Here is a 12,909-nt window from a genome sequence, read left to right as displayed (position 1 = left end):
AAACAAATTATATGTTAAATCGACAAGTAGAGCCCCAAATGGGTTTTTTTTAACATACTGAAACTCCTACAGTACAGTATCACACAACTATGCACATTCTTTATTATACCCTTTAAAGTGGCAGCTATATACCACTTTGGATCATCTGTCACAGAATCTTCAACTGCTAACAGCTGTGCAGTAATAAAACATGCACCATGCAAGAAATTCTCAGGCAAAACACTTTAATTAATTCCAGGTTTGATTGCCACAGCACACAGGTTGCATACTCGTTAACTATACCTCAAAACGCATTGTGTAACTTGTTAGAGTAACACTACTTGCGGACTCTGACATCTCGGCAATAGAATCAAACTGAGATTTAAAAGGAAGGAGAGTTGTTAACAGCAATGCTACATTAGCCCAGGTGCTGTGACAAGTGTTTTATTCTGTGGTTAGATTACACTGTAAATGTAGCTAAAAATAATGGTCAGAGCTATCAGTTGAGAATCTGGGCCATTGTACTCAACTACAGGACAATGGAATGATTTTTACAATACAAACTCATGGTGGTTGAAAATGAATTTGTTCGTCTCTAAGGCAGGTTTCACTTGTTGTATTTGTACAGGACAGCAGAGGATGAAAGTTCCAAATTCAAGTCCATAATTGAGTTTTGTGTAAAAACTGCGGTGTGACCTTGGAAGTGATGATAAAATAAAAATGAATGCCTCCATCTATAGCCCTTTCCTAGCAGTTCAGACTGAAATGTGTGTGCAGACATAAGCACTGCAAAGTCTTACCTTATCTCTGCTCTGTGAGACTTGTGAAGATGAGATGAGAGGAACTTGTAAAGGAGTTGCAATAGGATGCTGATGGCAGGGATTAGCAGTTAAAGAGGTTTTCTGCATTTTTAAAGCATTGTAGGTAGAGAATAGAAATGGGATAAATATATAAGTACGTAGAAGACAAGGAGTTAAACAAAAGGGACGGTATCTTTCATTTTCCCGAGGAGAAATTGGATATAAGGCACATTCTGGGTTTTTGGTTGTTTTTTTTTTCCTTCCCCAATTTAAATTTCTGCCAGTTGTTTAGCCAAAAGAGGAGCCACAATTATATTGTTGAAACTGATGGCACAATGTGCGCTGTAGCTGCTTGTGGAATTAATACAGATCTGAATGACTGACTTCAAGCTATTGACATGTCTGCTTGTATATTTAAAAAAAAAATCTTTTCAAAAAGCTGAGGAAAAAATAGTGGGGAAGAGGTTGTAACGAGAGGAGTGATTTAATGGTCTTTAGAACCCAGGAGTTCTCAGGAGCTCCTCAGTACTTATCTTCTTGATCACAGAACTTTCTGTGTGCTCGTGGGTATGTTACTTTCTGCCTCAGTTTCCATCCTAAAATGGGCATGCATACTACTACTACTAACCTTCCTCAGTAGGGTGTTTTATATAATTCCTAACTAATGTTCACACGTCCTAAGTAGTATTGGACTCCTTTCCCCAACCCTCAGCTCCAAGAGAGTATTGTGTCATGTGACTCCATGGCAAGTTAGGCGATTTTCAAGTCTCACTTTGTATTTCCAAAGCTAAATTATGATTTTTTTAACAGTTCCTCATTTAGCCTTTTGTAATTGACATTAAGAGTTGCCACAAAAATGTTTCTAAGGCAAGCCGCCCCAGTCTCAAGGGGGTCCTTCTGAAAACAGGCACATTTTCCTTTAAGGCACCCACTTGGCCACCTAGCTCAACACCATTCCATGAGGAGCCAGAACACTCACAGGTCCTTAAGGGGCTACATAAAGATCTAAACTGGCAGCTTAATGGGTTGTTAACATAATTCTTTAAATAAAGACATGAGAGCAGCATGCTTACTAATCAGTGGTGTTGTGCCTGACAAGCTGAACAGATGTGGCAGCTGAGGGCTACTGTTCCCTGATGAAGGGCACATTATAGAAGGACAAGATGGCTGGATGAATCCATAGATATACACCCTTCCTCTTTCCAATCTGACAACCAAGCTCCTGGAAGGCAGAGTCCTTCTCAATTTTTGCTTATACCTTGTGCATGCTAAATGGTGAAGAATGTGTTTAAAGCCCCCAATTCAACTTTTACACAGGAAAATACAATGTCAGTAGGCCCAAGCAGCCCCCAAAGAAAGATGTGAAGCAAAAGAGAGCAGGGGATAGGAATGGGGAAGGAAAAGGCACAAACTCACAGTAATGTGCTTTTTGTTGCTATAATTATCTAGGATTTTATACTGTCATCTATCACCATGGTATCTGAGGAGTCTATATGTGTCAGCAGGGTTTAAAATGCTGTGGGTTTTGCATTCACTGAAGTCTGGCAAAACTCCCATTGACATTAATGAGTGCTGGATCAAGCTCATAGTTTGTAGAATTGTACTGAACACTCACTTGAAATAATGCATCCGATGACATGAGCTGTAGCTCACGAAAGCTTATGCTCAAATAAATTGGTTAGGCTCTAAGGTGCCACAAGTACTCCTTTTCTTTTTCAAATAATGGGAAACTAGTGAGCACTATTCTAATATTTATTCCTTTTGCCTGAGAACTAATTTACATAATGGGGCAACTCCTCAGCTAGTATAAATAAGAGTGACAGACTAACGATTTCCTGAATGAACTTCGCTGAATTAAATTAAACCTTACTGAATTAGTTTTCATTGTATTAAATGCAAATATGTATGGTGAGATTGTATGGAATTTATTTAGTAGGAAGATTAATGCAATCTGGAACGTATGAGGAAGTCCAAAGGTCTTTTTGGAACAATATGTGTGAAGTGGATTTCTTTAGAAAGAGCTTGAGCAAATTCTCCCCCTAGTTCAAACTGGGTTCTCCAGGGTCCAAGAGACAAAGAAAGGTGTTTGAGATGAGTTTGTTTACACTGACGCAGAGCCTTCTTCCTGAACCAGCAAATGGACAGGACCGCAGCTCCACAGAGGGTCCCATCTTTAGGGTAATGGTTGAAGGCTGTCAGAATCCATGTTAGGATTGGGGTGGACTCTGGTAAGCTTGTTAGCATGTGTGTAGGTTCTTCTATTTGTTTTCACCTTAGGAATAAAGTAGGCTTGCAGAGGAAGTGGTATGCAGTAAGCTAGAACTGTTGACAATCAGTCTCTGAAGAGAGAGCAAACAGGTGTGCTTGGGCAACCTGTCAGTGCTGGGAAATACAAAGAGAACAGTGCAGCCTGGGAATACCCAGTCAGAAGGGGGAGAGACTGGTCTCCACCCAGAAAAGCAATGGCCGTGGAGCTAGAAACCAAGAATTGGTGCCTTTGGTGGTCCACTATGGGGAAATACAGGTTTAGTTGCCCTGAACTGTGACTATAAGCATAGCTTGACTGAGTCAGTGGGGGTATATTGATTTACAGCAGCTAAGGATTTGGCCCAGTCAGTGTATCAATACCTGAAGAGTGACCTCCCCAATAATACAATAAAGCTAAAGATGTCCTACCCACCCCTGTGTCATTTAAGGAGTTAAACGTATCTCGGTCTTCCTACCACATTCATCACTGTGGTATCTGACCAAGAAAAAAACCACCCAAGTTCTGTTGCTTATTTGAACGGTAGTCACCACTTACTCCCAATTTACAGCTTGGGTCATTTTGTAGCTTACAGATACTCTTTCACGTGAAGCAATATGTACATTTTCCCTCTTACTATATTCAAATTGTAAGTTAATGCCCTTAGACTGCAACATTATCCTTTGTAACATATGTTCCATTGCAATAACTCTCTGTACAATATAAATACACATTATTGCGCTTTGCATGACATACCATGTGGGTGTCTCCCGGTGAATATACAGTCATTGGCGATGTCCGCTTTTGGAGTGGAACTAAGGGAGGCCTTTCTCTTGCATATGGTTGTTTTTTTATTTTTCTTCGTAGAATCAAGGACAGAAAAATAGCCAAGAGGATCAAACCTAGAACTGTCATTAATATCACAAACCACAGTTCAGTGTAAAATGTTGCATATTTAGTCTCTGCTTCATCCTTTTCTCCAGGAGTTGTTAATATAGGACCTGTATAATCCAGGAAGGTAAAAGGGAAACATTATTTTAGAAAGCAGTTTAGTGATAGATCATCCCCTTATTTGATAATAAATTAGAAAGAAGTTTGAAGCAGTTTGTCACAGTGTGCTTATTTGCACTTATGTTCAAGGTGGTGTAATGGTTCAATATGCTAGTGGGCTGTAATAAAAAGCTTACTGCACTCAGGAGACCATGCTTAAAGTTCTGGCATTGCTGCCTGGGTTGGAAATCACCACTGCACTGGCATCTCCTAGGAAAGGGTGTGGGGGGGGGTGGATTCGAAAAAGGTTGATCAAAGTAACCTTGAACAGTTGAAACAATGATAATTTCAGGGTAATTTCAGAGAGGTGCAGACAGGATGTTTTCTGCAGCACTATAGCCCAGCACAAGAAGCAGTTGCTACTGTGGACACTGCAGCACAGATTATAAAACAATAAAGCCAAAAAATCAGGATGAACGAAGAGGCCAAATAAAATCAAAAGCTTAGGACAGGGCCATGAAAAAGATACACAGTGTTCCACTGTTCCTTCCAATACATAGTGCACATCACTGCACAGCTTAGAAAAATCACTTGCATGGTGGGCAGGGGGAGGAAACGCCTTGTAGCAACAGTAGCTTTGCAGGATATGCAGCGATGCATTCAAAGAGGGCTGAGGGTGCTAGAGCCCCAGAAACAAGAACAGAGGAGAGGTGACGCCTTTGCCACAAAGCCACTTCTAGGTTATAAAAAAACAAATAAACTTCATCTATTTATCACCCCTCAACACAAAGGACATCTGGCCAAGAAAATGAAATCAGGTGTCTATGTTGTGTCTAACAAAACAAAATATTTTTGGCTCTGAAGTCCTATTTCAGCTTTGGTTCAAAGACACCTAAGGGGTTTTCACAGTGTGATTATCCCTGTTCCCCATTTCTGGTTCAGGAAGCAAGGGTTTAATGCAGGACGCTGACAATATTCTCCACTCTTCTAGCAGATTAAAAAGTAATCCACTGCTCCGCCACACCTGCATATTGAGACTGGCCCACACTGATGGTTTAATAGGAACTTGGATGTGGCTCACAGAGAAAACTAATATGAGCACTTGCAGAAAGGAATCTCCGATACAGGCCAACAATGGGCCCCCATGGCAATTTGTAATTGTTTACATCTGCCAGGGCTCTGCTTCTAGGAAGTTCCATTGTTTCTCCTTAGAAACTGGTGTGGTGATTTACCTTAATCTGATCTGTCTCGTGGATGATATGTCTGAGATATAACTAGTGGTCAAAAAAGAAAACAAGATGTTTGGCTGCATAAGGAAAGGGATGAAGTATAATGCCTTTATATAAATCCATACTACAGCCTCAGCTGGAGTGATGTGTGCAGTACTAGGATCCTGCACCATTAGAGGGGGTTCAGAGAAGGGTGATAAGAGTGATTAGGTACATGGAAAGACTCTTACAGAAAGAAAGGCTGAAAAGATAGGGATTGTTTACAAAGGAGATGAATACGAGGGGACATGATACAAGTATATAAAATAATGAATGGTCTAGAGAAGGAAAATGGGGAGCTACTGTTCTCCCTGACGCACAACACAAGAATAAGGGGACATCCAATGAAATTCAGCAGTGAGAAATTCCAAACTGATAAAAGGAAATACTTTTTACATGATGCACAATTAGTCTGTGGAACCCACTGCCTCATGATGTTGTTGAGGCTAAGAACATAAGGGAGTGGACATTTATATGGATATCAAGAACATATAGAGTTATTATGCTTAAGGTTTTTAAAGGAATATTAAAACTTTGTATTTCAGGTTTTAAGCCAATCTCTGTCAGAGATCAGGATAAGACCTAACATGGGGGGGGGGGGGGGGAGGCGCAGCTTACTCCACATTTGTCTACTGTGGGGTTCTTATATCTTTCTCTGTTGTTGGCCACCGCTGGAGACAGGACTAAATTAGATGATCCTCAGGTCTACACCTATGTTCCTATGTATCTAATAGCAGCAAAATCTCTGTATTTGGATGCTCTTTGGGCAGGCCATGGACCTGACCCTGCTCTCCTCAGCATGAAAGACAAAACTTCCAGTGATTTCAACAAGATCAGGCCCTGTGTCAACATCCCTCTTCCTCAGCTGAAGACTGGAAAACTCAAGTTTCAGCCTATTTACTGTGATGTCACCACCCCATTCCAGTCCTCCCAAGAGACCTGCAACCAAGAGAGGGGTCAGGAGTTGATCTTTCTAAGGTTTAACAAAGAGAAACTCACCGCCAAACCATGTAGCATTTTAAAAAAATCATGACGCTGTTCCTATACATTCTGAAGGAATAGTAAAGGGCCCAAAGGGTTTTGATTTGCTTTGTATTTCAGCTTTAACACGGGCAGTAAGCTACCATCCCTACTGTGGTGCTGATGTACAGCGTTAGCAGGTTTTGCATTTGTTTGATTTTTTTTTGGTGGGAGGGAAAGAACTGTGTGTAAAATTCTCATTGGTTTAAAAGAAGCTCCAAAACAGTACTTGCTTCAATAAAGAGAAACTTCCTGAATAAATTCAGCTGGTGACAAAGACACATTAGCCACATACTTTAATGCTTCAAGAAAAACTTGGGCCAGATCAATAACTTCTATTTCCAAATCTGATCTGATCCAGTATGCGTTACACCTAATTGCTCAGCACAAATTCACACATAATTAGTAGGAGCTAGGTAACGTCTCTACAGGTTTACCCAGTCCAGTAGCCGTGCTGTATTTGATCACTGGTGTGAGGGCGCTCCCTTCATCGGTGGTACACGTTACTTGAAAGAAAAAGGCTGAACAAAAAAGGCAAAATACTGAGTTAGAAATCTCAAATGAGACACTCAAAATACGTCAGCCCTGATCCTCCAACAAGAGCTGCTAATGTGCACGGCTGCATTCACGCACAATCACAATGGGACTCCCCACAGGCACAGCAGTCAACGCTAATTGATCCCAATACAGCCCTGAAGCCTGATAATTCACTAATATTCAGCTATTAAACTGTATATTACAGTGGCCTTGTTTGTAGTTGTGATGTTCCCCTATAACCCCCACATTTTCACAGGCTCATAACCTTTCCAAATCGAACGGAATTGCGCATGCTGGGTTCTGTGTCTGACAGTCCATTTTTAAAGAAACTTCGAGACAAACCCTCAGCCCTGTTTCTTATAATGGGAAGATACAAAACCCCCAGACAAACCCTTCCCACCGTTAAATAAACAAACTTTTTGAATAGGGGTTATAGCAAAAAAGGTTGAACTTTGAAAGCTGAAATCTAACTGAGCCATAATTTCCTCATGGGCTGGTGATTTTGCTTGGTCTGAGGAATTGTTTGGAGCACTTGAAAATGGCCGTGCTCTTTACCAAGTCAGGAGGTGAGAGGCACTGTGCCCACATGCACAGCCAGCAAGCAAATATATTAGATAAGGTCATACTAAAACTTGTCAAGAGACAGCTGGGCAAAGCATTGTCCAGCTGCTGCCATACTTTCTGCACACATTGCCCAGCACGATAGTCCCTTGCCCCACCAAATTGTGTGACTTGGAATGATTTTTGTAGCTTAAGCATCGATTTAGATTGGCAGTGACTGGCCTTCCTTGGAAAGCATTTTGAGCATTATCACAATTTAAAGCATCTTAATCAGGAAGATTTTCTCATGCCTATGGCACTTTATCAAAAGCAGTATAGTTCCAGTAGTTTCCGTGCAGCCAATGAAAGGAGCAGGTACAGATGCAACATGGAGGTGATAGCCTTCCATGGTATAAGGACTCTCTTCCCTATGGATCCCAAATATCCACAAGGCTGGGCGGATACACCTTCTACCTGCTTCCGTGATTCATCCAGGGCTCAATCCTGCAAGGTGTTGCGCACTCTATCCCAATCCAGCAAAATACATAAGCATGTGATTAACTCTAAGCATGTGAATCGTCCCATCAACTTCAGCAAGATGAGTGATGTGCTTAATGTTAAGCATGTGCTGGATTGGACTATCGTCCTCGGCACCTTCCAGAATCGAGCCCTGAAAGGGTCATGGTGGAAGTAGAGGGCACATCATATCTTTGTCCACTCCTCCTTTTGAGAGGAAGATCTGTAGTAAACTCCAGGAGGTCAGCCTCGCAGTGTTTCCTGGCCATCTATACCCATCCCATGGAATGGGTAGAATTTATTCCAGAAACATAATCAATTCCCCTCACCCGCCCCTGTACCTCAAATAACCACTGTTCCTATACTCACAGTAGGTACTAAAGGAGTTTTGATGGAAAAGTGCATTCAATCATCAGGATAAAGAGTACCTGACTATACATACAACATCAGCTTTTCAAGGAAACTAGAAGTCTAAAGAGACAGTCCACTGCTGTGCAATGGCTGGCCAACTTCGTAAAATTTAACATGTAATAGATAAACACAGGCCTTGAAATGGGAAATTGAAACTGACTTTTGGCCGATGTCCTCGGTAAATACAGCATGGTGTCAAAGCCACTGTAGACACGCTGGCCTCCCTCAGTTAACACATACTCCTTCAACTGTCCATTCAGTACAAAAGTGTGACTCCAGTCTAGGTAGACCATGGATAAATTGCTGACAACAGAAAATGGAGCTTTGTACTGAGGTACTGCGGGGGGGAAAAAGAAAAAGGAAACAGCTGATTTATAAATTGTAGGCATCTCACTGGGTTGCACAAAATAAATGCACCAGATAAGAAGTGTTACAGGCTCTCTCACACATACCCACCCTATGGAAAAAAAACAAGGAGAGGCTACAGGAGGAGGCTGCCCTTGCCATTATCACACTGAAATATATTGTATCTGCACCCTAAGTGAACCCCACAAGGAAAATTAGTAAAATTTGAGCGTAAGCTCCTTGGAGCAGGGAGTGCCTTTTACTATGGCTGTTCAATGCCTACTATAATGGGGACCCTGCTAGATTGGGGGGTACAGGCACTATTGTCATACATAATAATTAATAATAAAATGACTTCCAAAAATTAAGGATCAAGACATTCAACACAAGGAATGAGTTATATTCTATCAGCTGAACTGGTAAAATGCTACTGGGGTTACACCAGTGTAATGGGCCAAGACCATGTTCTGTTCAATCATAGAATATCAGGGTTATAAGGGACCTCAGGAGGTCATCTAGTCCAACCCCCTGCTCAAAGCAGGGCCAATCCCCAATTTTTGCCCAAGATCCCAAATGGCCCCCCTCAAGGATTGAACTCACAACCCTGGGTTTAGCAGGCCAATGCTCAAACCACTGAGCTATCCCTCCCCCCTCCAATAACAAGTCTGGCACCAGAGCTTCAAGTGGTATTAAAAAAAAAAGTATTGGCGCGGGGGAGGGAGGGCGTAGGGGTCACTCTCATCTTCTACAGAAATGAAAACACTGGCTTCTCCCCCCAAAATAATTTTTGCTCCCAGCGTTTCACCTCTGCTCCTCCTGGGGCACATCCCCCGCTTCGAGTGGGGAGGAACAGAGGAGCCACCCCATCTCTCACAAAAGCGGAGGAGCTGCTACCAGGCTCCTTCTGCTCCCGCCTCTTTCCTCCACAGAGGGGAGGGTGAGAGAGCTGTGTCTGGGTCAGCAACTGCTCTGATTGGCTGCTTACACCCTAAGGAGTCCAAGTTGCCCCCCCCCCCCACACACAGAGGGGTTTGGTGTGTGGGAGGGACTCAGGGCTAGGGCAGAGGAGTTCAGGGTGCAGGAGGGGGCTCACAGCTGGGGCAGAGGATTGCGGTGCTGGGGTGAGGTCTCTGGGCTGAGGATGAGGGGTTTGGGGTGCAGGCAGGCTGCCCTGGGGCTGGGGCCAGAGAGGAGGACTCCCCTGAGCCCTTTTCCCTCCCACCCCCCCCCGAGCAGCACACTCACCCTGCATAACTGTCACTGCATGTGCTCCTAAGGCCCCTCTCAGGTCCAGGAAGCCCCCCTCACCGCCCCTGTGGTGGGTGTTGGGTGGGGCTGCCATCATGTGTGCACCTCCTCCCTCCGCAGACAGCGGCCAGCGAGGGCCACCTGCTGCCCAGGGCGCAGGCACGTGGGGCTGGGGGACGCTCCTGGGGAGGTGCGCGGGGGAGCAGGCGGGGCCGGGGGGAGAGACCTGACCCTGAACATTGGTGGAGCCAGGCTTCTAGGCCATGAATATTGCTGGAGCACGGGCACCACGGGCCCATATAACTCGCCGCCCCTGCAGGCAAGTGGCCAATCCTAAGGGGTTTTCACCCCAGGCAGGACTGAAATGACCACCCCTCAGTGACCTGGCTGGAGCTACTGGAATTTTATTTGCTGGAAATAGATCCCCTTTCAGCCAGGTGTATTTTAAGCACTGATTGGCATACAAGGTTCCTATTCATGGAGACACCACTGGTTAGTGTCTCCTGGATGGTAGTATAATTGTCTCTTGTTTTGTTGTATTTTTCCTCTCATTTAACAGGTAAAATATCTTTATTACTATTAACTATAATTGGAGGCTATTTTTCGTATCAAATCAATATTTACTGCAACTAAGCCCAAAGCACTAGCTGAAGTTAATATATTTGTTCTCCAAACCTAACTGCTTTGAGAGTGAATTATGTCCTTTTGGCATCCATTCATTTTTAAAGCTTTTTCTTGAACCATTAGTTTATTTTCAGAGATAGTTAAAAACCCTTACAAACAGCAATTCAAGTACAATAATTCACTGTCTTGACTAATCAATCAGTAGTGCAGTACATTAGTATATCATCAAGTCCCAGTTCCCAAATCTTGTCTTCGATGAAAGCAACTTCACTTACGTGATGCAGACATGTTAATTTGTTATGCTTTTGGCACTGTACTTACAACAAAGAATGCCCATAAACCACCTCCTTTTTTAATGAAATGTTTTAGTTCTTCCTAATGAAGGAGACACAATGAACCAGAATGAATGCAAAGATTTTAGTGGCTCGGAGGGGTTGATGTGGAATATATCAATATTGTAATTAACTTAGTAATGCATAGCACTGCTCTTTACTAGATCAAATCAGTACTGTTCAGTTGAGTATCATAGGCTCTGTACTGCTGAGAGCTAAGGGAGTTTCTCCTTTAGCTCAAGTGGCAGAATCCTATGCTTGTGGAGGAAGAGAATGTAAAATCAATCTCCAGGGTCACTGTGGAGTTCAGAATGGCTGTAGTGTGCAGCATAAGGACAACTGTGAAGTTCCTTGAACTTTATTGCAACACCTTAGTGGAACTGAATAGAAGTTCATGATTTATTGGATTAGGTTTTAATAATTTACATACTGAGTTACTATTGATGTAAACAGGTTTTTTAAAGATGTGATTTTTTATAAGTTTTTTGGGTTGGGGTATGCCAAGGAAATTTACTCTGCCAGGTTATAGCATATAGATTGCCAAGGCAAAATACCCATTATTCTTCTAAAATTTCTGTCCCCCTTCTATTTTGTTTGCTCCAATCATTATTACACCCCGCCTACCACTTTACTGGGCATATTTCTTTTTATTAAACTGTTGCCTTGTTAGGATGCATTCATGAAAAATAGGACATACTTAATACTTCCCACTGAACAGAATTCATAATGGAAGGACAAGGATCTTAAACGAAGAAAGGAAAAGGTTAGGCTAGATGCCAAGAAAACAGTTCTGAACAATAAGAGCAATCAAACGGTGGATTAGACTTCCCAGGAGTGGGTGGCTGAGATATATTAACTAGAGATGTTCAGAATAGTTTTGGAAGGATGCTAGTGGGAATGATGTAGTTAGTTCTGTGAAATGGATGGGAACAGACTTAAATGATCCACATGTTTTTTCTGGAGCTATACAGTTCCACAGACTAGAAAGATGGGTATTTCAGACTCACGAATTGCTCTTTGTGGTCACTATATACTCACACTCCTTCTTGGTAGTAAAGCTGGTCCACTCTGAAGCACTGCTGCCTACAGAATTGTAAGACACCACTCTCATGTTGTAGATTGTGTAAGGCTGAAGATCACTCACATTGGAATTCTGATCTTTACCTGTATACTTCACTTCAATTGGTCCAGGGTTACAGGTCTTTGCTTGTGTTTGTAAATGTGGAGGGCAAGCAGTGTACATGTGGAGTTCGTAGCTAGAGAAAAAGATGGACATTTTGATGAAAATCTTATCAGAGGAACAAACAAACCATCAGTGAGCACTGTTTCACTCTGGCTGCTAGATGTCTGGTTACTAGTTAATGAGATGAATCTCAGCTTCATTGCTTTTGGGCACTCTAAATCCCATTCAATCTCTAATGCTTTGGTCCTGATTTTAGGGTGATGACCTCTAATCCCATGCCCACAAACGATTATGCTTGTAGTTTGACACCTGCAATTTTGTGCCTACCATGAAACTGTGGATGTATTCACATCTAACTGCTTGCACCTGCAAATTAGGTAGTTAAATCTAGCTACCTATCTTTGGTATTTATAAGACATATATATCTGTGATGCCATTTACGCTCTCAACTTATTGCTGGTGCAAAACAGCAAGTGCAACTCTTGGTTGGTGCACAATTGCACTTGCCTCATTACGAGCCTGGTGAAACTCAGGCTGAAACGTTAATCCCTGCTATGCCTTAGCAGGGCTGCATTTCAAGTCCATTCTGGGAGAATATATATGTGCAAGGTCAGGACTTAAAAACTCTCTTTGTCACACACATACCAGGCAGCTGCCATCTTGGGCCTGGATTCATGGTGTGCTGAAGATGGGGGAATATGCTGTCCCTCTCTGAGAGGGAACAGGTGACCATTTTGGGAGCATGTTGCTAGTTACAGTAACTGCTTAAGAACTGAACCTCAGTACAGTACACAACATTGTCCTGAAAACTGGACATTTTGTGGAAGGACTCAACAGGACAGCCCACAGGTGAATCCATACCTAGGCGCAG

The 12,909-nt window shown here is 42.7% G+C and overlaps 1 protein-coding gene across 1 annotated transcript in view; it reads right to left on the bottom strand.

Moving 5' to 3' along the window:
- USH2A (usherin) overlaps positions 1-12,909 on the bottom strand; it is a 572,584-nt gene that overhangs the window by 3,662 nt on the left and 556,013 nt on the right. The window contains exons 66-69 of the mRNA XM_073338913.2: positions 11,894-12,111; positions 8,467-8,643; positions 6,740-6,823; positions 3,781-4,025 (exon numbers count right to left, since the gene is read on the bottom strand). Coding sequence (XP_073195014.2) covers positions 3,781-4,025; positions 6,740-6,823; positions 8,467-8,643; positions 11,894-12,111 — 724 coding nt within the window. The remainder of the gene's footprint in view (positions 1-3,780; positions 4,026-6,739; positions 6,824-8,466; positions 8,644-11,893; positions 12,112-12,909) is intronic.

This window comes from Lepidochelys kempii, chromosome 3 (assembly GCF_965140285.1).
Source record: "Lepidochelys kempii isolate rLepKem1 chromosome 3, rLepKem1.hap1, whole genome shotgun sequence".
NCBI classification, from domain to species: Eukaryota; Metazoa; Chordata; order Testudines; family Cheloniidae; genus Lepidochelys; species Lepidochelys kempii.
The sequence above is the reverse complement of the archived record's forward strand: the minus strand, read 5'-3'. Positions and strand labels throughout refer to the sequence as shown.